Source organism: Gambusia affinis, linkage group LG10 (genome assembly GCF_019740435.1).
Source record: "Gambusia affinis linkage group LG10, SWU_Gaff_1.0, whole genome shotgun sequence".
Classification (NCBI taxonomy): domain Eukaryota; kingdom Metazoa; phylum Chordata; class Actinopteri; order Cyprinodontiformes; family Poeciliidae; genus Gambusia; species Gambusia affinis.
Window position 1 is genome coordinate 9,228,980 of NC_057877.1, and position 26,576 is coordinate 9,255,555.

The window sequence follows — 26,576 nt, forward strand, 5'->3', positions numbered from 1 at the left end:
GGAGCGCATACACGAGCATGACTGAAAGTGCTAGGACCATTCTCCTGACTCTGATCGTTTTTTTTCTGGTCAAGCAGTTTATTGCTGAAGATGGCTCTGGAGGTGGCTTTTTTGCATATTTGTTAGTTTTAACAGATATGTAAAAAAAAAAACATAAAAAAAAACATATTTTTATAAGTTAGCTATTGTAGTTTTAAATGTTAAAGTATTTAAACTCAATACCTAATTATTTTGACCATGCACGCATTATATAATGTGGCTGCTTTTATGCAGCCCACCACTACTACTACTCCACCTATTACCATGGCGACAGCTACTACTGCTGCTGAAATTATGATATAACACTAAGTTTGTTGCCTCATTGTTGATGTAGAGATACACATAAAGAGCAGGAGCACAAGTGTTTCAACGTGTACGCCTACTTAACACACCAAGACTCACATATGCCACACTCTGACTTCACAGAAGACATTAACAGTCAGCAGAGACACTGTAGTGCCAGTCTGTCATGCTAAAAGTGTTTAAACAAGATGTACACTGGATTCAACAGTAAGTAATACAGGCTGCACTTGAGAATAACTTGTTAATGTAAGCAGTGATGTCGACAGTAAAGATGAACCCAAAGTAGATTTTCTAAAGCAACTTGAAGCTACCTGTCTGTCTACTGCATTTCTTCCAGAAGACGTTTTCAGGGACGCATTTAGATCCATGTTCACGGTTGAATTATGTGCCAGTGTGTCAATGTGCAGAGTTTGTGCAGATGACAAAATAAATGTAAGTTTACCCTGTTTTAGTTACTAGGTGTGTAGATAATGGTGATTTCTAATTGACTCAAGTAACCTTTTTCAGATTGAAAAAGAGGTAGAGGTTTTTAATCTCAATTGTTTTGTTTTTTTATAAAATAAAGGTTAAATGAAAAAAGTTAAAAATAATACTTCAACCAGGTACATATATTAAACAAAGGAATTTGTAACTTACATGAAAATGCAAGAGTATCTATTACTTCATTTCAAGTAAAAGGTAGTAAAAGAAAGAGATTCTTTTTCCTTTTGAGTTGCAGTTATGGGTGAAAAGGTCCTATTTTTGTTCATTTTCAGTTTAATCTAATGTATGAATACATAGACTTTTTTATTTCAATTTCAAGTCTACCATTTTATCTGTTTTCAGTGGGCTAATGGAGGAACCTTTCACATATTTTTGCATCCTTCACATTAAAGTTTTCTTCTTGTATTTTATGTCATGTTATGCAGGGGAAAAAAAACTTTTGAAGGAAAATTTGTCAATATTCAAAGAATCAGTTGCCAGATTCATAAAAAATATTGGTAACTCTATACAAAAGCTTTGACTTAGGTAGACATTTGAATTTCTCTCATTCCCTTTTCATGAAGCGGTGCTTAACAAACTGCTTGTTAGTCAATTAGTTGTGTCATTCTGCTCAGCTTTGAGCCACAAATGGGCTGTTTATTACAAGGTGCCTCTCAGCAAGTGTCAATTTTAAAATGTATCGTGATAGAAGTGGTGCACCAGTCAACAACAAATTAAATGTTTTGTTTTGAAAGTCACTTTTGGATTTTGAAACGTGCTCCTTATTCTGGCGTCCTCTTTTTTTTTTTTTTTTTTTCCTAGACACAAAAGTTCAAATGCTGAACCCAGAAAAGGGATTTCAGAATATATAAGAGTATAAGGGATCCCTGAAGTTTATATCTTTGATTAATTTTGATAAACAGATAAAAATGTAGAAACAAAAAAAAAACATAAGGCAATTTTAAAGCTGTTTTCGAAATGGTTGTATACTTGAAAAGTAACTTCTGATTGGTGAATAAATTATCTTTAAGTAGTTTTTCAAATAAAATAATCTCCTTTTCAATCAGACTCAGCAGAAAAGTTCAACCACATTGAATATAAATGCCTGAAATTATGGCAGAGCTGACCAACACCCCTTTATATTAAAGTGTTATGCAGTTTTACATAGAGATAACTGAAACAAATTCACATTATCTGATTTATATGCCAGTGTCCTCATATGCTACTTGTCTTGTTCCTCTATTATCTAGTAATTCTTAGGGTGTTATACATAGAGGGGCGACTCTTCATTGTAATACAAAACAAACCTCTGAAAGCAGCAGATGTAAAAAAAAAAAAAAAAACACATTCTGTCGACAGACTGCAGCACCGTGGTTCCTTAAAATATGTGGATATTCGAAATGAGTGCTGGTGCATGCATAAACAAACCCTCACACTGTGGGAAGCCATGCGAACCAAAAGAGATTTCCCTAATGACCCCATTGCAGTAAATAAGATGAGGAGATGGAAGTAAACACAAACGTCACTTGAGAAACTAAATAACCTCATAAACCAATCGACCCTGCCACACAACTCTGAATATTTACTTTATTACGATTTGGCGACTGAACAGACAGTGGATATGATGCCACCAGACAGAAACTGAGAGAAGGAGGGAGAAACAGGGCAGGACTGGCACAAATGGTGGGGATGAAATGGAAGAAAAATGGCCTGACAGTGAGGTGGGGCATTATTAGTCATGATGACCCCATGACTTACATTTTCTCTACATGACTCACATGACGCCATGTGTCCAAATGCAGCGAGAACAGCTGAGAAAGCACAACACGGGCACAAAACGTCTCTTTTTTTGCTTTTTCCTTCCCAGAGACGCTGACAGGCACAGGAAGGCAGAGCTTGAATGCACCAACCAAAATTGGAAAAGTTTAAAATAAAGTATGCAACTGCTTTACAAATAAAGTCAAATGTAGAATACAATATGACTCAACCTGAATGACTAATGTTTAAAATGACTTCTTTAGGAGAAAAAAAACTTAGCCGAACACAACTACACAGGCTCATGTGAAACTAGGGAATCCCCACATTAACGATCCACGTGACAAGGGTGACGAGTTGCTTTTCACTTTTGAAAACATTCATATGTTGCTTTTGTTCTAGAAATAACTTAGCACTTTGTTCCAGTCAAGCATCAAACCCATTCACACACCTGGAAGCTGAAGCAATGTGAAGCTGCTCTGCTTCAACTTTGGAGTCACTTCTCTCAACCAGTGACAATAAACAGTTTCAGTGGTTGCACCTGGAAATTAGATTGATTTTCTTCATTTAAGAAATATGAAAAAAAACATGCATGATGATTATTGTTGTGCCGGTCATATAAGGCTGTAAACAAAATATTTGCAACGTAAATTCTGATGGAGAATGCTTCACTTTTGGATATTAGTATTGCTCAAATGTGAATAAGCGGATTAATCTTGAAAAGATACCAACACACTGATCATCATAAGTCACTGAGATGCAACATAAACAGTGAAATCCTCTGAGACTTGGTGAAAGACTTGTTAGAGTCTCCATTACACAGATAATTTAATGGACTTGGACACATTATAAAACTCACTGCTCTGATGTAGCAAACATGATAAATATTGTTAGATTTTTCTTCTTTTTATTTGAAATAGGACCTATTAAAAAATGTAATCTGAAGGCATTTTACAAAGCAAATCAGTCTAATTCACATGCATATAGAATCCAGAATTGTCCAAACTTTTATTGGTTTAATGCCAATGAGATTCATCCCCATACATGCTAATCATATGGACCATTTTGATTAGTATCTATACTACAGTACAATCAAATCCAGTAAATTTGAAAAAGTAACTTATCCAAGAAATCCCAGACGACTGAACTGGGTTGATAACTGCAGCAATCCCGTAAGTTTAATTTCCGGTTTTCTCCTACCTTGGAGGAGCAAATGGTTTCAGGAGAAAATAAAATGGTGATACTGGGATATAGATCAATTAGTATTGACAGCCTCTGTATTCTACACTCCTACGTGTGAGTGCTTCGTTAAAAGTGGGTGACGTGGGAGTAAAGGTACAAAGAGTTTACAGTTGTCACCTCACTGCATAAGAAAGTATTTATTCAGCTCCCTGAATTTCCTCTGGCTGCCTCCGACAGTAAAAAAGCAAAACTGGCCACTTTAGATTGGCTATGGTTAAGGTTTTTGGAACGTTCTGCATTGTTAAAGGATTAGAGACAATCAGGCAAAAAAGAGCAAACATCAATCTAAGATAACGGTCAACTGATGTGTTTTAAAAGGAAGAGAAACACTTTACAGACCTTCAGGAGTGTGAATGTGGTTTACTGAGGTGATGGAATAACAGTGTGTAAACAGTTCCTAATCTCTGGGCCCTGACCAGCTGCTGTACTTCATTCATCAGATTTGTTGCATTAAGCTCTCAGAAATTGTGCTTTTTAATTTGTTTTACTCACTTCTCTTGTCAACGTGACTCAGTAAGACACAACTTTTCACGTTGCTTAGAGTGAAGGAACTGACAATCACAACACAGTGAAGCCACCGTAGCCCCAGGGTTTCCGTAACTTTTCCCTTCGTGGGGTTTGGGTGGAGACTAATTGACCGGTGTTTCCACAGAAGACAGTGCTGCCCCTCCCCAACCCGTTACTACACACTGTAGGTCACTTTCTTACAACAACTCAGATGTTTGAAAACATTTCCAGTCACAAAAGCCAAAGATAATATCAGAGTGGAAACTAAAGAAGCATCATTTATTAAGGTAATCGTGCTTTGAAAACTTGGTTACCTACAAGTGGGATATCTATTCATTTGCTCGCTACACTAGGGTGACCATATTTTCATTTGGGAAAACCAGGACACCTTGGAGCGGGGGGTGGGGAACTTTGCAGCAGGCCTACGTAATCCTACAATAACATGATATCGCTTTGGCATGTTATTGGCGTACTGACAGCCACGCTATCTATCTTCTGATTAAGAACAGGGCTGCCCGCACTCATTTAAAAAACAGGACATTTCCTCACTTTCTAAAAATAACCCGGGACGCCCGGGACAGGACGTGAAATACGGACATGTCCCGGGAAATACGGACGTTTGGTCACCCTACACTACACACTTTACTGCCACCAAAAGCTGGACTACTTGACCAGCTGATATCAGCTGGTTTTAAAGTTTGAAGAGAAAAGCAACAACAATATTGTTAGCAATATGCATTTTAGGGCTACTGCTAAATTTTGCAGCCGTTTATATTTTTTACTAAAGTCTGTGTATCAAAATCAAGGCAGGCAAAAATAATTGCAAAAAATATTACTGTAACGACAACAATCAATATGTTATAATTTCAGCAGTAGCAGGAACATTTCTCATGTTTCTTTAAACACGAAAGCTATTCGATTATAGTGTAACAACAAAAAAGTGAGATTCACTGACCCAAGCCGATAGCAGACAAGAGCCTAAATGGATTCGGTTTAGAAATTTACCCATCTGTGTTGTGTTCTGTGTTTTTCTGTGTATTTATTTCTAGTTTTCTTGTGTGTCTGAGTCTCTGTGTTGTCCTGTCTCCCCGTGATTAGTTCCCAGGTGTGTCTCGTTCCCTGATTACCTCTTGTGTATTTAGTGTCACCTGTGTGTGTCTGTCTTCGTCGGGTCCTCAGTCTGTGTACGTCTTGCCAGTCAATGTACGTCTAGTCCTCGTAATACCTGTTGCTACCTGTTGTGAGCTTTAGCCTTCCGCTCGTCAGTGCTGCCAGGTCTGTGGACTGTTTTTCTGTTTATTTTTATCATTCATTAAAACTCCTCATCACCACACAACTGGGTTCTGCTGCGTTTACCTCACCGCCTCACACCACCACTTCATGACAGAAGGACCCGACCACTCTGAAAGGTGAGCAGCTATTACCACCATGGACCCAGAGGAGATTCAGGAGTTAACAGACACCATACGCGAGTATGAGGAGGCCATGGCCAAGCCGTACGCGGCGACAAGACGGCTTGGATTCGCCATCCGGTTGGGTCTGTTGCTGGACTACTGGGTTCCGCGCTTTCCGCACCCGCGGCTGGTGGAATTGCAGAGGGAGGCAGAGTGGGAGCGTGAGGCAGCGCTAGCAGTCATGGCTGGAAAACCGCTGCCTCCCAGACCCAAAACGTTCCACCACCCCAGCTGCTCCAGCGCCTGCCCGCTCCAGCCGGGCGCCTGCTTCCTGCCGCCGCAGCCGGGCCACCAGCTCCGTTCCTGCCGCTCCAGCAGCGGCGCCTGCCGCTCCGTTCCTGCCTCCAGCCCAGCAGCTCCCGTTCCTGCCGCCCAGCCGGGCGCACCAGCGTTCCCCGAGACTCCTTGTGCTCCCCCCGAGACTCCTTGTGCTCCCCCCGAGACTCCTTGTGCTCCCCCCGAGACTCCTTGTGCTCCCCCCGAGACTCCTTGTGCTCCCCCCGAGACTCCTTGTGCTCCCCCCGAGACTCCTTGTGCTCCCCGAGACTCCTTGTGCTCCCCAGAGACTCCTTGTGCTCCCCGAGACTCCTTGTGCTCCCCGAGACTCCTTGTGCTCCCGAGACTCCTTGTGCTCCCCGAGACTCCTTGTGCTCCCCGAGACTCCTTGTGCTCCCCAGAGACTCCTTGTGCTCCCCGAGACTCCTTGTGCTCCCATCCGCCGCCTTGTGCGCCCCAGAGACTCCTTGTGCTCCTCACGCCCTGCGCGGCCCCAGAGACTCCTTGTGCTCCTCGCCGCCCGTGCGGCCCCAGAGACTCCTTGTGCTCTCCGCCGCCCCGTGCGCCCCAGAGACTCCTTGTGCTCCTGTCCGCCGCCTGCAGCCCCAGAGACTCCTTGTGCTCTCGTCGCCGTGCGCTCTAGAGACTGTCACGCTGACGGCCGACAGCCTCCGTGTTCCCGCCTCCTGCTGCTGACGCCGCGGACCGCCTCCGTGGTTCCCGCCTCCTGCGCGAGGTCGGCCCCTGACCTCCTCCGTGGCTCCCGCTTCCTGCGCCGAGGTCGGCCCCCTGACCTCCTCCGTGGCTCCCGCTTCCTGCGCCGAGGTCGGCCCCCTGACCTCCTCCGTGGCTCCCGCTTCCTGCGCCGAGGTCGGCCCCCTGACCTCCTCCGTGGCTCCCGCTTCCTGCGCCGAGGTCGGCCCCCTGACCTCCTCCGTGGCTCCCGCTTCCTGCGCCGAGGTCGGCCCCCTGACCTCCTCCGTGGTTCCCGTGTTTCCGCCCACCCAGTTGGGTTTGGTTTGTTTTGTTTTTGGACTCTAGACCCTCGTGTCTCCGCCTATTTACTAGGTTGTTTTTTGTTGATTATGGACTTTGGACCCCCCATCCAGCTCCCCTCCGCCCACCCTCGTTGGGTTTCCCGTTTTTGGGCGTCTGGGAGCCGCCCGTTAAGGGGGGGGTACTGTTGTGTTCTGTGTTTTTCTGTGTATTTATTTCTAGTTTTCTTGTGTGTCTGAGTCTCTGTGTTGTCCTGTCTCCCCGTGATTAGTTCCCAGGTGTGTCTCGTTCCCTGATTACCTCTTGTGTATTTAGTGTCACCTGTGTGTGTCTGTCTTCGTCGGGTCCTCAGTCTGTGTACGTCTTGCCAGTCAATGTACGTCTAGTCCTCGTAATACCTGTTGCTACCTGTTGTGAGCTTTAGCCTTCCGCTCGTCAGTGCTGCCAGGTCTGTGGACTGTTTTTCTGTTTATTTTTATCATTCATTAAAACTCCTCATCACCACACAACTGGGTTCTGCTGCGTTTACCTCACCGCCTCACACCACCACTTCATGACAATCTGTCTCATCACAGTAGCTGCTGTTAGTGTCACTCTAACTAAATGAACTAAAAAGGCAAGAAGGCACACACCATGCTACACTTCAGTCATACATGAACATGAAAGATGGAGAGGTGGGTCGCACATGTGGCCCTTTCTCATCATATGAAAGTAAAAGCAAGCATTTGATAGAAAGCTGCTTTGGAGGACATATTCTCATTTATATTGCTCACATAATCCCAGCATGAAATGCATTTCATTTGTTGCAGATGATCAATGAATATAGTAGTTAAATGGAACCAACCTGGGAGAAGTCTCCATTCCCATTTTTAGGGAGGCCGGGAAAGTCCATGTCAGAGAATCCCGGGTACATGCTCATGTGCATATCAGGAATGTTGGTGGTAGTGCTGTTATTCAAGTGGTATTGCCTGTGGACAAAAAAAAAAAAGACATTTAGTTGGTTTAAAGTGCATTGTACGGAAGCAGAACTGTCTTTGCTGATGTTTCAATTTATTACAGGAAGTGATATCAGCTAAGTTTAAGCTGCTACTTGCTTTAGAAAGCAGTGAAATATAAACCAAAAACAGTTTTTGGTAACTATACTTAGAAGCAAGAAGACAGGTAACAGATCAGCTTCAAAGAATCCCAAACAGTTCATTGTCACAGAAACAAAACTCATATTTAAAAAGCACTGCAATGTTCAGTTTCAATCATGTAGTTAAAATGTGACGGGTTATCTAACGAATGAATAGACAGCAAATTCAACAGACAAAGAGGCAAACAAATGAAACTTTGGCTATTTGCAAACCAGACAGACAGGGTAGAGATGATAAGGACAACAGCCAGGCATCGACAACAACCTAAGCGGGAGAGAGAGAGAGAGAGAGAGCTCCTACCCTTTATCACGACCCACTTTTCCTGAACACCAAACATCTTCTGGAGCCTCACGTTAACTTCTGCCACAAACAATCAGATCCTGTACCTCTAACATGATATGTTTTCAGTTTCCTACTGAGTCGGTAAGTCACAAGCCTATGGAGAAACCCGCAGAGCAGCGGGGTTGCGTGAGCATTCAAAGCAAAAGCAAAACTAAAGACGCGTAAAGGTGAAACTGTCCTTCTATCCAATCAGCTACCAAAGCTCAAACTAAAACAAAAGGAGCTGAGCCAAAGCTATTCAATGGATTAGGCTCCTGTGTCCTAAACTCCTGGTCAAAGATCACAGTTACTGATTGATTTGGTTTCAAAACACACAAACCACCATATGAGGACCACCTAATGCTGCTAAATAGAAATTTAATTAGTTTTCTGTGCTTAAACCGTATATATGGCACCTCTGTTCAAAATTAAAGCTATTAAAATACCCACAATTCTTACAGTTACACAAACAACAAATTCTTTGCCAGCGCAGGTAAAATCACTAACACAGGTGTTAATTGCTGATGAATAATATATTTAAGGAGATCAGAGGAGGAAACGCGGTGTGATTGGTAAAAATCATCCAGACTGGAAATCCCCTTTGTGGTCTTTCTTTCCCTAGCAGAGCATGATTATTACAGCAGACGTCTTGGCAGACCTGGTATCAGCAGCTTTCATCAACAAAGCTGGTCAGGGGCTCACAGGCACAGCAATGGACTGACCTCTCTGCGTCCCACAAGTTGTCTTCCCTCAGTTTTTAAAACCCACAATTCATTGCTTCAAATCCCATCATTCAGCAATGATGTCTCACTTGAGCCAAAGTAGTAAGCGGTTTATTTACTGGTGGTGCACGATCTCTAAACTTGGCACAAGCTTCACATCATTTTAAAAAGCAATTATGCACTGAAACGTCTCCATTTTTTATTTTCACAGCTGTCATGGAGCAAAATTACTGCTGTGATTTCTTGGAACATTAATTGGAAAATTAACAAAACCAAACAGGTTTGCAGTGGAAATGACTGGGAATACCGGATAAAAATGAAATATAAGTCCCAGGAAATTTAATTTATAATTCCAGTGAAGGTTAAGTGATTTTTAAAAGAGCAGTTTTGGAAGGTGACAGCAGGAATTTCTTCCTTTGTGGACAAATTTCATCCCACTGATTATCAACAGTAAAGCACTACTTCCATAGAAATGATGATTATCAAGTTGCAGCTTTTGCGGGACACACCCCTCAAGGAGCACACCCACACATACACACACATGCACATGCAAACCTGCTAAGGTTCCATGGAAGAACACTTCCTTGTAACCAACACAAACATGAAGATGAAGCTCTAGTAATAGGAACTGAATGCACTGCGCGAACCTTTGGTTTTAGCTGTGGAAAGCATGCGAGCAGGAAGTATTACTCTTGAATATTACACAGGAAGGAGATTAAACCAAATGTAGGAGTTGCCACCAAGTTTCAACATGTCCCATTATCACCACCGTGGATCAAAACTTTGGCTTTGTAATCTGAGGCTTTTTGCAGTTTGACCTATTTTTCCACGGTTGACTCTATGAGAACATCAATAAATGCAGCATGCACAAAATATAATTGAACCTAGTCATTGAGTACTGTTTTGCAATATATCTACTTTCCTTTTTTTTTTCTTTGCATTTTTAATCACTATTTTTGTCTCATTGCATTAAATATTCTAAGACGTTAAAGTTCTTTGTAATAATAAGTTACATAATTTATTTTTTGTCATAATAATTCTTAACTTGGACAAAAATCTAAAATAAATACAGCTGCATTTGGCAGTAGCTATCAACATATTACTAAGCTGAATATGATCCTATTGATGTAACTTTATTGGGAGAAATGTCACATTAATGTGTCATTATTTAATTTCAGACAGGGAAGAAAAAATGTAGGAAATTAACAGGCAACAGCTGCCTAGAATCAAAAACTCTGACATTTATTTTACACATGATATGTTATGTAACTATGTAAACTGTCAACAGTGTATCAGTTTTTGAAAAAGATAGCGTTTGATCACATACAGTATGCACAGAGGTTTCTGTGGTCTGTAGAAGTCTGGACCTGGTTCCACTAAATACAGCAGCAGATCTGCTGCAGCTTCATGTTGCACAGCAACTTTTAACACTTTCCAGCACTAACGCAACAATTACAGTAACGTAGCATGATCTGCTAGACTAGCAATTTGAATGCTAACTTAAGAGGATTAATTATGAAGAGGCCAGTATAGTTGTCTTTATGGTTCTTATGATCATTCATAGGAACAGTATGTGCTCTGCAGATGTGAGTGGGCACTGTAAGTCAACAATTTGAGCAAACATAGCACTTCCCATGCATGTTTTCTCTTCACTGGTGTCATGTGATCATCTCACTCCTCTGCACGTTCTCAACAACAGTCTGAGCAGGCGAGATTGCACTTTCGAGTCTAATCAATTTTACTTTGGACAGGAGAGTGCAAAGTTACCCCGGCATCAGGCGGCATGGGGGACTTACAAGGTCGTGAGAATCAGAAAACCAGAAGTAAACACAATAAAAGGTAGACATGCAAAAACTACTGCTCTATGTGCTCTGTCCTGTTTCGTAAAAACCTGGCCTATGTGTACCCGGAAATCTCTGAAAACAAAAGTCTGACAAACGCAAAACTACTGAAGATAATGCAAATTTTAGGCTTTTTTCTTTTTAAAGGTTACCTCACTTTAATTGTGCTCGATACGGTCTAACCAGCCCAATTCTAAAGAAATTGATAATCAATCACAGAATTTTTCTCTGCGCCAGACCCTTTTTATGTACATAGTCAGATAGAAAGTGAGATCAGGTCCTCACAATGAGCTTGACATCATAAAGCTCCACTTTGAGTGAACTTGAAAACCACACAAAGCGCCTTCACGTCACCAGATGTTATAACTTTCAAAGAAACACAGCGCACATCGCAGTAACAAAACGAAACACCTTGATGTGAAGAAAAAAATTCATCATTCATAGTAAGAAGAAAAAGAAAAAGCAAAGGGCCCATTTCGAAAGAATTAAAAGTAATTTAAAAAACGCCGCAAATGGGACAAAATGTTATTTATTACAATAATCAGCTTCTGGACAGTAAATTACAACACAGACAAACGTAGGCAGAAATGATAAATTAAATTTATCAAGTCTTTTTAACACGAAAAAATTCAAACCTGCATTGTGCCTTATAAACCATGTTCTTTAATACAGAGACTTAAATTGGCCAACATTCACCTGTGCAAAGCAGCACCGTTTCTCTACACTCAGAAACGGTGCTGCAGTGTTTCCTTGTCGGTTCACAGGAAACAGAAACACAACAACTTTCTGATAAACACTGTGTTTAAAATGACACGTCGTATTTAGTGGCAAGATCACACAAGCAGCTCTAGCTTGCAGGAAGTCTAACACTCAACCCCCCTACCCCAAATGCAGGCTGACGTCAAGCCGCCCACAGCAGGAAATAAAAGAGGTCTCACAGATTAGACCAATCTGGGGCGAAGTGAGCTGGTGGTGTGGGGACTGTATTAGGTCACAGCAAGTGGGCGCATTTGTGAACTTTAAGTCTAGGAATTTTGTAGCCGTTTCTTTAAAAGCTGAAACATTTCCTTTCCGTTTCCCAACGGTCCAATTTTGCTGCTGTGTAACGTCACACTTTATTTCACTTGCAATGCTTTTGCTGTCAGAACTGGAATTTGAGTCTTGTGAAAGCGTTGTGAAAGAGAGTTGTGATTTTAGATTGACTTACTGGTTTCCAGATTGCATAGGGCAGTATCCAGGCTGCTGAGAAAAGGGTCCCCAGGTACCAGAGGAGGTAAATATTGAACTCTGAAAAATAGAGAGACAATAAAAATAACATCTTTTGGGGTTTTTTTGGACTTGATGAATCCACTCAGTTATGATCTAGAAGTCAGTATGGGTTTGTTCGCAGTCAATATGGTTGTGTTTTTGTTTTGTTTTTTGTTGGGTTTTTTTACCAAAAAATTGTGACCAAGCAGTTCCAATAACATTCTCTTCTGTTGCATATTTCCTCTGTGTGACTCAGTGAATTCAAAAGAATTTCACAGAAGTAATCATCCCGCCATGGTTTCAATTTACTGAGTGGATATTTTGAGAAATTCTCAGGAGTTTTACACAATAAAGCAGACATGGTAGGATTTTTTTTTTTTTTTTTTTTTAGGAGTTAAACATTTTAGGGAATATTTCTTTGGTCGGGGAAAGTTTAAACTAAGTTTGACTTTGGCTTTTAAAATATTCTTATTAATTATACTGAAACCAAATATCCACTTTGTATCCAAGCAAAGCTATGCAGAAATAGGGAGCAAATACCCTAAAGGCTGCTGGCATAGTCAAATCAAATTATAGGATAATTATATCTCATAATACTCTGCAAAGGGAAGGAAAACCCCTTGGTCTCAACTCTGCAAAACTTCCACCAGAGGATTGCTTCCTTTTTCTATTGATTTCAGGTCTCTAGTCAACATTGTTTTTCTTAGGAGCACTGGCACAAATGACAGGCACACCTGAAATTTTTGGACCGCATTGCATTTGACATAGCAGTTTCACAGGTTCACATTAAACAAAAGAAAAAAAAGTCACTGTCAATAAAGGCTTGTAATGGATCAATTACCAATCAAGTAAACATAACACCCTCAAGCAGAATTGTACCGGACAAGTAACCTATTGAAAAGTGTTTGAAGTGCTTCTGTGTATGGAAAGTTAAACATAAAAAAAAATAAAAAATCTTTACCATAAAGAGCTAAAACTTTCAAAGTGTGATGGGGAGTTAGTAATTATGCGAAATGTTTGTCAACTAAAGAATAAGAATAAGCTCAATCTGATATAGAATCTGTGAAGGCAGATGCAGATTATAGTGATGACAAGGAGGATTTTGAGTCTGAATGAGTCTGTGCTCTTCATTGAAGAAAAATATCAAAACACCAGCGAAACATGCAAAGAGATGGTCAATAGTTAAAAGTGAGCTTGAACGCTGTACTAAGATTTCGACACGCCTTTTTAAAAACGTGCAATAAAAACAATTTTTACTCCTTTAATACAATGTTATATTTTGAGCCACATCTGTCTCCTTTTCTGCCTACTTCTTGATCTGCCAAACTCTGAATCATGTTGGGGCGTAACTTTATTCAGTTTTCATTTTTCTACATTTTAGAATGTGATTTATACTATCCATTTCTGTTCTCTAACTTGGTACAAAAATGTTTCACAGGAATAAAGTTGACAGCCGTTTTCCAGTGATTTACTTAAGAAGGTGGGATTTTGTTTCCAGTAATCAAGTAAAGATTTTAAGGTCAAAGTTTTTAGGCAGACTTGGTATTTATTCTCTTGCTAGGAAAGGTGTAAGGTATAAAAATATGAACTGCAAAGTGTGTCATAATCATACATGTCAGACATGAACTACTTTGTTTTGTGCTGGCAAATATAAATCAAAGCAAACAAAGATCACATGAGATTATATGAGAGGCTCCTCTAGGCTTCAGTCTTTGATCTTCTTTATTCAGCATGTGCATGCTCCCCCTAGCCTAGCTTACTCAGCATTGCAACATTTTACTTTTACTATATTTACACTGATGACATGCAACTTTACATTTATGTGTCAACAACTGACCACCGCCCCTCACAGAGTAGATGCATATAATATTAATGAGTGGATGGGACACAACTTCCTCAGGACAGAAGTCAATGTTTTTACTTCTGAAAATTCAAATTTAGAAATGAATATTTAAGTTGACTTAGTGGAGATAAAAAAGAACAGACTAATGAATTCTTGCTAAAACGAGATCAGAACATGCGTTCCTCTTCAAGAGGTTACATTGACGTAAAGATTATTTTACATGTTATAACAAAAAACATCCGATACATTAAATTTCTGGCTCCTACATATCAGCACTGAAAATCTCGCTGCTTATGTTAGCTTTCAAATATAGGCAGATGCTTATTTTATAGTCTATTTTTTAAATTTGAATTTAGTTTATCATGATGTGCTATCTTTAGATTTTGTTGTTATATTAATTTTTTTTAATGCGGTGTTTCCTTCTCTTAGTTCTTTTGGACGCATTTTAAAATTGATCACTGCAGGAAAACATGCCTGCAGATGAAACCAGATGTTTACTTACACTCTATCAAAAGAACAAAAACTTGTTTTGTTACATTAATTAGGTCTAAAATTGCCTTGTTTTATGACAGAATTACCATAATTATTTCTATTGCAAAATGCCCCTATATAATGGAACAGGGATTTAAAAAAAAAAAAAAACTTTCTACAAATTCAGAAGCTTACTTACACCTACTTGCATTTTGGAAACAATGTCTTTTAAACAGTTTTAAAGTGTATTTCTTGATATAAAAATTGTAGGTGCTTCCACAAGCTTCTCACAACAGTTTGCTGGAATTTTGGCCCATTACTTCTACAGAACTGGTGTAACTGAGTCCGGTTTGTACCCAACCACACACCTTTTCTCTTCTGCCTAGAATTTTTCTTTTGTGAGACGGACATTGGGGATTCATGAGGGACACTCCAAACATTGACTTGATGTTTTTACGCCACTTTCTAACAAATTTGTTGGTTTGCTCATGATCATTGTGCACTTAAATACATTTACGCTCAAGTTTAAACTTTCTGAAGTCTTGAGATGTCAAAATTTGTATATGTGGGACTTTAATGTTGCTATATATTTTGAGAAGTCCACCAGTCCCTTCTGCAGCAAGATACCTAGAAATGATGGTGCCACTACCACACTTCAGAGTTCAGATGGTATTCTCAGCATTACAAGCTTCTTCTATTTTTCTAATATTGTCTGGGGTTTTTTTATATTGCTTTTGGAATGTTGTCATCTTCGTAGCTCTGAGATCTCCCTTATACTTGTTCCAACAGATGAAGGCGGCACCTTCAGCCATTTAGAAATTGTACCCATCAGTGAGCCAGACTATCCTTCATCAAATATCTTACCTGATTTTAACTTTTGTTTTTTTCAGGGTATCATAGAAGAAAGTACAATATTTGATGAGTTGCCTTAAAAAATCCCCAGCTGTTCTTTAAATTAGCTAAAACTTTAATCTCTTAGAAGCCAATTCAACACAGTGTTATTTGGGGTTTCCTAAATTATTTAAAAGAACATCGATGTTGGTTTATAAATTGTAAGCAAACTTCTGAATTTCAAGAAAATAAAATAAATATCCAGTCTCAATCTGAGACAATGAAAGAAACTGTGTCTTACTATATCATGCATGTACATTATTATTATTATTATTATTATTATTATTATTATTATTGTTATTATTTTTGCAACCACCTGTCAGTTGTCTGAACTGACGCCTGCTTGTGCATTTTAGCAATTACTTAAAGGAAACAATCAATTTTAACCAATGCACCTGACATGAATGCGATTCCTGCAAATTTCAACAACTCGAGTATTAACAGCTTTAAAGCAGATACATGACTTGCCTCCATGTTTGAGGCGCCCACTGAGAACATGCTGCTGTTCAGCTGAGGGCCTTCTGGATGCAGGTAGTTCTCCCCGTCCATGGCCAGCACTGAGGTAAGGGTGGACATCAGACCAGAGCTTCACACATGACTACCAGCAGACTTAGACTATGCACCCCTCTACCGCCACCCACGAGCTGGCTGTGTCTGAGTCAGTACTTCAACAAGGACAAGTGCTCTCCATGACCTGGGGAGGAAGGTGGGGTTTCATGGAAGGGAGAGGAAAAGGAGAATGTGACGTTAGTAAATTATTTATGCCGTACAAGATCAACATCATATTTAACAGAAGCACATTTAATACAAGTTTTTGAGTAATTTTTTGAAATTTCCTTTCTTTCATATTGGGAAACCAAAACAACAAAGGTAATCAAAACTAAAAGGGTGTCTAGTCTCACTTCTTTGAAATAGTTTTCGACACAACAGAAGAGTTTCTTTTTCTCAAATAATTGTCTAAAATAAAAAAGATGTCAAGGATGTAGGCACAATTTTCATGTTTTTGCTCAGATTGAGTTGTAATATAACATCTAGTTTACCCATATTAAATTTATTAAAAAGACTTTTTAAAAAGCCTCCATTTTAAGCATCATTCCAGCTGTGTTTGATCTGACACATTAAACAAAGTTCAAAGTCTTACTAATTGATTGATGTTCTTCATTATCTGACTTTACGAAATGTTTTAAATTCATTAGAGAATCAATACAAGCCACAACAGAATGTGCTTTGAAATGTTCTATACGTTTACAAGCAGCAAGCAGGAACAGTGTGCGGTTGGAAAAATGTGCATGTTTCCATATGAAACCACCATACACTAGTCTGCTTTACAGTCCAAAGTGTATATGTGCCAAGCATAAAGACAGGTCAGACCGGCTAGACTAGAGTAATGACGCTCAAGAAGGTTTCCTGCAATGCCGTCAAACTTACAATTTTAACAGTACCATCTTGTTCCCAGCTTACAAAGACACATCGTCTCCGAAGCCTTCCCACTGTTTTATTGCATTAATTTTGGTGAAATCAACAATTAAAATGCCATTAACATAAAACAAAATTAGCCTACAACATAATTTTTGATGCTGGACCATTTAAGACTACATTTTGATTGACTTGTGGCTCTGATGATGCTAACTCAAAGTAAATTTATATTTCTCTTTTCTGTGCCTTTGGTCCACTGGAAACGATTTATTTTTTAATTGTGAGTTTAGAGAAACTATCTATGCGCTTCAAGTCAAACAACAAACTCCAAATTTAAGGATGACAGCTTGAATTTCTGCTTCCTTAGTTGCAGGATTTATGAAATCAACTAAAACACTTTGGATTTCGACATGTGTCTCTCCCTTAGACATAGTTGAGTTTCTCTTCTCTGTTATAAAGGCATTGTGTAAAATGCTGATCCAACATAAAATATGGAAGAAAAACAAACACAAAAAAAGAAAGTGCTGTGCGGCGACTATATTAAATGCTTGATAAATGCCAGTCTTCCTGTAATTTTCACAAGAAACTCTCTGTTTTTTCCCTCACTATTTCACACCGTCCTTACTTCAGTCCTTCCCCCAGTTTGCTCCCAGTCTGGAACACATGCCAGACATGTTCTCTATGAACAATGAGGTAATAAATACTAATAGAGTTCATGTGGGTCTAACTAAGAGCTGCTTTGTGTGTCCAAGTGGGGGTGCATGAAATAGACCTGACCCAACATATTCCCCACTCACAATGCCAAGAGACACAAGGGGGAAGCCATTTTCCTTGCAGGCTGCCAGCATGAAGCAAACGTGAAGCAGAAAAGAACGGGCTGATTTCTACGACAAAGGACCAGAAAACAAAACTGGTATATTCCAGAAATAAAAGGTTAATTTGAAAAATAAGCCATCCTGTGAAAAGTGAGTTTAAGACGGCTCCATAAAGTGTAGTAGTACAAAGTTGTGATGGCTGAGACCGCTAACGTTTCCATCATTAGCCCGAGGAGACAGACTTCACCACCCTCGGAGCATCAAAAGGTGAAACTGCATCTTGTTAAATGTGGTCATTTATTAGAAGCACAAATTCTTTCCAATACTTTGATCCGCAACCGCAGACAAGAATGCCACCAGGATGATGCTGGTGACTATTTCAGTGACAGAAAATTGTGTCCCCTTGCTGTTCTCAGTTCCCAACACCCAGCCCTGATAATCAGTTCGGCTTCTCAGGATAATCGATACCGATTACGGCGAGAGTTCTCCCAGATAAACCCCCTTCCAGTAACGGTTCTCATTACGGGAAAGCAAGCAAACCCCCCACTCCTACAACTCCGAACTCCTGCAGTGGAGGGAGACGGAGGTGATGAGGCAAGCTGTTACTGGGACAAAAACGAGTATCGTCTATGTGAGAGAGACAGAGTTTAGCTTAGTTTACACAAACGAAAAAAGGAAACGAGGATACTCCGATGCCAAAGGACAAATTGTGTACATTTTGTAAATGATTGTAAAAGGTTCAAAATAATACCTCAATTTCCAGAAAATCTCCAGAAAACCTCTGTAAACAGGTACAATCCGGTTTGAACTCATTTTAATTAAGAGTGTTCTGGATTGTAGTTTCTTCATTTTGCTCATACCGTCAACCTTTCTTTTTCTGTTTTTTGTCCTTCCCTCTCAAGTGTTTTAGTCTCTCTCTCACCCTGGGTGGTCTTATTCAGCAAAGTGGTGAAACCAGATTAGTAAACTTTTAGCTTAATTTACTGCTCTGCTTTTAGCAGAATCTAAAAAAACAAAAAAAAAAAACTGAGGCAACTATAAACACCTTCAATGGGTTGAAAATTTGAAAGAAGGAAAATTAAATATTATGTTGGAAAAACCTCTGCAGGCTACCTGCTTTGGTTTAGGTCTGCATTAGTCGAGGAGGGATAACAAACAGACCTCTGCCCCTGAAGTAGGGGTATTATCACAAAACCCCGTTACGTGTGTGTGTCTCGGTTAAGAGCATCCAACATGTGCTTGCAATAGGTGGCAGGTGGATAAAAGTCAGTGTGTGGCAAGAAATGACTTCCTGATGTACGCTGGTGGCCTTTCCTTTCCTGACAGAGCACATGGAGATCACCCTGGGAAGTGTGACTTCCTTAAGCTGCTAAGTCACAATTAATGCTCGTGAGGATGGCAATCGCCCTGCTTGGCGCGTGTGTGCCTGCCAACAAGCATTTGCACAGTCACATGTGCCTTCAAAATTGCACCATACATGTGGCTGTTTGGCCCCAATTTACACCTTTTTTGGTTTATTTAGTGTAACGACACCACTGAGGAAGTCGATGTAAAGCTTTATATTTCTACGTTTTCTTTTTGTTAAATATACTCTGATGAAGCCTTTTTGTCTTAATTTATATAGGCCTGCCTGCACAAAGTAGGCCAAACAATCTCAAAGAGCAAAACATTTAATCCTGATCTAAAGAATCTAAAGACGAGATGAGAAAGTCACCAACAGTCTGGAAATGGTAAAAGGGCTTTTTTTAAAAAGACATTTGTACTCCAGGGCAATTATCCATAAATGGAGGAAACAGGGAATAGTGACCTGTCCACCAAAATTATCACAACTATTCTGCAAGGATTCATCCAGAAGATCGCAACGCACATCCAAAGCACTGTAGACACCTGTTGCCTCAGTTAAGATCATGAATCAACAATAAAAAAACCCCACTGGTCTAGGTCTGAGGCGGATTATCACGGTTTAAGCCACTGCTCACCAGAAAAAAACAGAAACGTTCTTCTTCCTCCTCACACACACTTGTTAAGTCTTAATGATCCTCCAGACCTTCGCGAAAATACTTTGGCGACATTCGAGAGCAAAAGGAACTTTGTACAAGGTTTGTGTTTCACTGCATCCTGTTTATAATTAACAGGATTTCAGACAAAAAACATCTTATTGACTCTCAAACGTCGTCTGAAGCTGCTTGTCTGCCTCAAGACTGGGACAGTTTGCCCTAACAAGTTGGAAACCTGAATCTTCCTCTCTACAGCAAATCCTGAATTAGAAAGTGTGGCCATCAAATTTGTGACCTTAAGCTCAAGTGAACTGGGGTTATGAAGCAGAACAATCATCTGAAGAACAACAAGCTCGTCTTTACATTCTTTAGAAAAAAAAACAACTAAATGGAGACTTTGCAATGGTTTTACATTCAATTGAGAAGCACAAAACATCTAGAGTCAAAATTATGTTCCACTTCCTTTTATGCCCATTTCTGTATTTTAATAAAGGACCATGGTCACAACAATCAATTTATAAGCTGTCCTTTGTTATTACTGTTTGTTGAAAAGTACTCCAGTCATACATACTTATATCGAGCAGAACATATGGCTTATTAAGGGATGTAGTATCTAGGTCATGTACACTTAGAGCTGGTACACTGTGTCTGATTAAATCAAAGAGTCTGATGAAGCGGAGAAAAAATGTTCTTCTTCATCGAAAATAACTTTAAACATGAGTCTTGCAGCTTAAAGCATATCATACCAGCATTTATCTTGTAAGAAAAAAATGTGTTGAAGATGGAGGTACAGTGAGATTAACTATAATTATACACAAAACAATGAGACACAAAGCCAAGAGTTCAAACATGTGAATTACCAGGCCACTGCCTTGTTCACAGAGCACCAACGTTTGCCTGACAGAAAGAAATCGAAGTCGAGTGACAGAAACACATTTAGTATTTGTTCTTCGCTCTCTGTCACTTTGACTGCCTTTTTGCCTAACTAGTCACCTTGTGTTTCTTTGAGGTTAAAAGTGCAATATGCAACTTTTATAACAATATGTCGTTTACATATTTGTTAAAACTATCACCATGATGTGACAGTGTAATATAAAACATATAATCTACTGTGAAAAGCTTTACTGCAGCAGAGAATAAGCACGGTAAGGAGAATGGGAGGTGAGCGGCACACACGGCATGATTGGCAGTGCTAAGACCCTCCTCCTGGCTCTGATTGGTTGTTTGTAGTTATCACTGGGAGAAGGTAGAGGAGCTCGATTTTTTTCACAGACTACCTGTCTCATACTATACTGTCTCAACGTAATGAGAGTTTTAACAACTATATAAAAAGTATATTTTTTATAAAAGTTATACTGCAGCTTTTATGTGGTTGATCAGATTCCTTTCAGCCACTGTTTTGTTACTTTCTGCAATATTTCCAGGGCAAAGAACAGAGGTCCATGGGGTAACATGGCCCTGTAGAGCTGCTTCGTAATCCAACCATGAAATGAACACAGCTACACTTTTGACACACTTACGTCTGCTGCATTGGCGTCAGCATACATATTTTCCTCATGTGACATACAAGCCCTCTAGCATTTTCTGTCCTGCTGGATCTGTCTTTTCTACAAACAACCCGACTTACTACGGTCCTTCGGTCCACTGAGCAACACTGAATCATCATCAGCCTGAGTCCATCTGCATCAAAAGTGAACAGGTCAGAAATGATGGCGGGGCCACATGCTTTAACATCGGAGCAGTAAAGAGGCCGTTAGTTGGTTATAATTGCTGTGACCGGCTGGACTCATTATCTGCAGCGATTAAATATTCATAAAAGGAACAAGTTACTTCCTAGGGAAACACAGGGTTCAGTCATTCAAAACAGCATGTATTATTAATTAGCACAAAAAAGGTCTAAACCTGGGACACACATTGAAGGAAAGCAAATCGAAGAAGGACGCAGACATAAGCTTTCTTTCAGTCCTAATTTCCCTTGACTGAATGTGCATGTAGAATTACAGTCATGGCTATGAACTGCACACTAATTTAGTAAAGTGTCGCGATCAGATGACTGTAAGTGAGTCTGGTGTCTTATCGAAAGCTGGGAAATGGAAACAAATTTGGTTTTAAGAGTCTGTTGTTATTGCATTTTCACCGTTCAAACATTTATCGGCAGTCCCTTCGGACTGGAACAGAGCACACAAACAAACTGAAACCAATGGGCTTTAATGTATATTGCTTATATTACTGGGATTTTATTGAACAGTCCAGCAGAAAGCAGCACACGATTTTGACGCAGTAGGAAAGCCATATTGTTTTCGAGATGTTTTATGAATAAAAATCTAAAAAGCCTGACATTTTTGCCAGAATGTCACACAGAATTTCCTTCAAAAGTCAAAATTAATCTACACACTTATTACCACTGGTGTGTTAAAGCAGTGTTTCTAACTTCTTGGCCAAAATGCACAATGTTATGGTACAGTAGTGGCAGAATCATGCAGTGGGATGAATTTCTTCACAAGGGGAATGAAAGGTGGTGAGAAAAGACAGGAAGATGGATGGAGCTTAATGCAGGGTAATACTGGAGGGACACCTGTTACATGTTCCTAAAAACGAACAGTTACCATGACAATATGTCAAAACCATGTCTAATTTTTCTTTCACTCCACTCTACATACATTATATTGCACTGGTCGTTTACATAAACTCTTAATAAATTTAATGAGGTTTGTGATTATAACGTGGCAAAAATGTGGAACAGTTGACGGTATACAAATATTTTTTACCATGTTTCTAACAGATAACAAAAAGGTACCTAACAGCACTGCAGGTTCTGACAGCCAGGAAAGTTGTTGAGGAGCACAAAGAGCAAAGGATGAAAAACATTAGATGCTCTGTAGCAGCTTGATGACACTGATTTCAGAGATAATACCCCTACTTCAAGTTCCACCACAATCACCAACCAGAAATAGATCAAAGGCTGAACAGATCAAAGAATAACCAATCCACTTCAGCTGCTTCTTTGCTCCAGTTTCCTCTATCATCTAATTTTCTCAGAACTAAGGGACAAAAACAGATGCTAGCTTTATGTGGCTTTTTGCTTTCCTGCTTAGGTTTCAGCTCAGTGTTTTACACAACTACGGGCGAGCTTGTATGGGTATTATTCAAATGCAAAATGGCTGTCTTATATTCAAACTTAAAGGATAAAAGTTAATTTTAAAATTGAAGCTGCAACAAGCTAGAATTTTATAAATGGATGAAGTTGCGTCTTAGACATTAAAGGGGCACTTCAACAGTTAAAAGAGCATTTTAATAAGTCACAAGAACAAACCAAATATTTCTCTTTCTTGTGGCAGGGCTTGCTTTCGGATACTTCCCACCCTTTGGTCTAATCTACTCATACCGGCCCTTTCGATTCTCACATGGACCATCTCCTTCTCCGTTTATGTCACACTCCCACGCCTTCATCTCACTTTTTCATCACACGCCACATATTATCTCACTGATATTGTGTGCCGCGTCTTCTATATTCCTGTGACGGTTTGTTGCAGCTTTTTTTTTTTTTTATTCTAATATTTCCACCACATTTCTTCCATTTCGAGAGCACAGCAGTGAGAAAGCGAAACGACAGGGACTGCTGAATTGGTGCACAGAAAAATTCACGTCGGTCTTTATTTTTAGATTCAAGGGTGAGTGAAATTCAGTAAAATGCTGTCTATTTATACTGAAACCCAGACAGAGCTGTGCTCCACTCTAACTGACCTCACTTCTCTGGCAGGCGTGAGAACATCGGGCCACGTGCTCAGCGGCAGGGAACCCGTCTCAGTCTATCTGTGGCACCGTGCTTAGAAAAGTTCAGCTCAGTTCATAGCGTCTCCTGGGATCGGAGCTGGCGGATTAAATCAGACAGCGTTCACACTTTTTTAGCAGAAACGCCGCAGTCAGATGGAAAAATAACTATTGTAGAATAAAAGTAACAAAAAATTTTTTAATTACAGCATGTAGTGTAGCTGTCTTTTTTTTATCAACAAAGGTACGTTCAACAATTAGGCAAGAAGAGAGAAAAAGTATCAACACATTACTGTTTTCATTCATCAAGCTGCTAGCTTCTTTATTTGCATTTATAGTCAAATGTAATGGAGGTTTTACTATGACATGACCTTATAAAGAATTATGCTTAAATTAGCACAATAGGACCTTCACAGTCCATCAAAGCCAAAGGACTGGGTGACTGAATGTCACTCTGTTTTTTAACACAAGCAATTTGCTCTAAGAGTATCTTTTTAGATGTCTTCTTAAAATCATTCCAGAGTATTTTTTACATTGTTTCAAACTATATTTGCATGCCCTTTGGAAACGTGAAGGACTTTCAAGGCTGATTCTTTTCTCTTTGGTCCATTTGGGTTTTTACATTTCACATTTGTAAAATGTTTGTACATTTTTACATCGTTTTTTTTTAGGTTAGATATTGTCACTATTTATAAAAAAATAAATAAAAAACAAAAGCTACATATTCTAATGCACTGAAATGGAGTCGCCTGAAGAAGTACTTGCTTTGTTTTCAATGCCTTAAGAGTTTGGTGGAGACATTTCAGATGAACCACAGTCATTGTGTTTAAAGATTTGATCCGCCTCGCATCGTGCCTCTAAGGAACAGAGATCTCTCCAGTTGATGACATCAGAATTACTCACTTTCGGACCAGCTGCTGGTCGAATCAATCACTAAGGTTACAGCTGATTGAAGGTTTTCTCTAGCCTGGATGCACAAACCGGCATCCATCGGTTTGTGTCTAAAAACTATAAAATAATGACCAAAAAAGGCCGGCCTGCCTCTTGAGATGAGTGCACCCACTTTGCTATTTTTAATAACATTTTACCAGATCTGTCACTAAACTGTGATTTTAATTTGACATATTTAATGTCATTTATATTCTTCAATTGTAAAATTCTGGTGTTTAAGTTCGGAGTCTTCACAGTTTCAATTCACATCTGCATTTTAAATTAAAGTTAACTTTACTGTAAAGATTAGCTGGCTTACCCAAAAATTTTTTTGTTAAAGTCAAAATCATTTTTTTGAGCAGCAAATTCTACACTGACATCAGCAGCTCACACTTTTATCTCCACAGAAAATACTTAGAATATTTCAAGCTTTATGTAAACACAGGGAACAAACTAAACGTCAGCAAAAAGTTAATCTCAGTAAATTTAGTATGAGCTCATGGATTATTGTCTATTATATAGACTGTACTGTATTATTTTAAATGCATAAGAAGTAAAACAGAGTAGAATTTGGATATGACATTGATATTAAGACAAAAATTATGAAAAAACGAATATGTCAACTGACCAAACATCAAGATTAAAATCAATGTGAGTATCAATGGCTTCATTACAATAATCCTCCCTACTGACTCTCCTCTATTCTTTTCCAGTGCAGTTTTGCCTTGACATCCACAATTTGATTAAGTTATACCAAATCTTCCCAGTAGTTCTACTTTGAGCTTTAGACAAAAGATTTACCAAAACAAAGAGTAATCCCTTGCTATCTTGCAAGAAAAAAAATAAAAACTTTAATCCAAGTGGAAAATGTTTTGAGAACCGAAACGTCGACATAAATAAACTGACTGCCGATTTTGGAAACGCATGTTAGACAAGACGAAGCAGGTTAACATTTGACCCAGGTAATACGAAAATAGACTGGCAGAGCACCAGGACAGACAAACCTGTATTTTCAGTGGCACGATGTTACACCTTCACATCTACAAAAAAGGATTCTAAAGTGACTCAAGAGTTTGTTATCTACAACATGCAGCATGCTGACTCACAATGATAGCCAACTCACAGATCTTTGGATATAATAAGGTTATGAGATCATGTTTACACTGACACACAAAGACAGTGACTTCAAGTGACAACTTACTAAAATGACAGTTTTAGCTAATTTTATTTGGACATTTTAACTCAGACCCTGTGAGCAACACAAACAGGTGTAATACCATAGCTACCACTGTCATTAACCCAAAAAAAACCCAAAACAAATGTTTGTATATGAATTTTCTAAATTCATATATTTAAAAGTTGGATATTTTGTTTAAAAATAATTTCATTATTGTGAATGGTTTGGTTACAAATATCAAGAAGCTCAAATTTCAAAGCCAGAAACTATTGTTTTACGGTTTTAAGCCCTCCTAATAAGGTCTCAGACGAGGTGCCAAAGTGATCGGCATAAAGTGATGCATTGTTGTTCCTCCCACTTTACGTTTTGTCTGTGCTTATGATAAATTTGGGTCTTTTATTTCTGGGTTCAACCTTGTCTCTCTCTGCTGGACAAGGCTAATAAAGAAGCCACTTCTTCGTTAATATTAGTGGCTTCTTCTAGCCAATTGTAAGCAATACTCGCTAAAAACTTCCCTGTTTAGCTGTGTTTCTTTCAGACAACGCGATAAAAAAATTACTCATAAGATTCATTCTGGACACTTTGTATTTAGAATAAAAACTATAGCGCCGAGCCATGCCTATTCAGTATTGTAAAGGTATTTAGACAGAATTTCAAAGCATTTTCTATTCAAGCACAAAACAACATAGTTTTGGAAAGTCCATCTAACTTGGGACAGTGACCTAACTGAATTTACAATTTTGTAACCATAACACTTTAGCATTGGCTTAGTCCCTTTTTATAAAGCATTATGTTGTTGAGAACTGGGCATAGGAGACATTGGATCTTGTGACCTCTTGTGACCTATTTAACATGGGTTCAAGTGTTCAAGTAAGACCCTATTCTTTCCAGTTCATTGCACGAACTCGGCTATCAAACTCATCAAGGAAACAATAACAAACTCTATACCCTTTCATCTATTCA

General features: G+C 39.3%; 1 protein-coding gene across 2 annotated transcripts in view; it reads right to left on the minus strand.

The window, feature by feature from the left end:
- si:ch73-63e15.2 (protein strawberry notch homolog 2) overlaps positions 1-26,576 on the minus strand; it is a 69,763-nt gene that overhangs the window by 39,072 nt on the left and 4,115 nt on the right. Inside the window, exons 2-4 of one of the 2 annotated variants that reach the window (XM_044129771.1) lie at positions 15,976-16,201; positions 12,262-12,341; positions 7,879-8,002 (exon numbers count right to left, since the gene is read on the minus strand). In XM_044129771.1, the coding sequence (XP_043985706.1) occupies positions 7,879-8,002; positions 12,262-12,341; positions 15,976-16,083 (312 nt within the window). In that variant the 5' untranslated portion in view covers positions 16,084-16,201. Of the gene's footprint in view, positions 1-7,878; positions 8,003-8,470; positions 8,537-12,261; positions 12,342-15,975; positions 16,202-26,576 lie in introns of those variants that run through there. The other variant, XM_044129772.1, reaches the window with a different exon arrangement.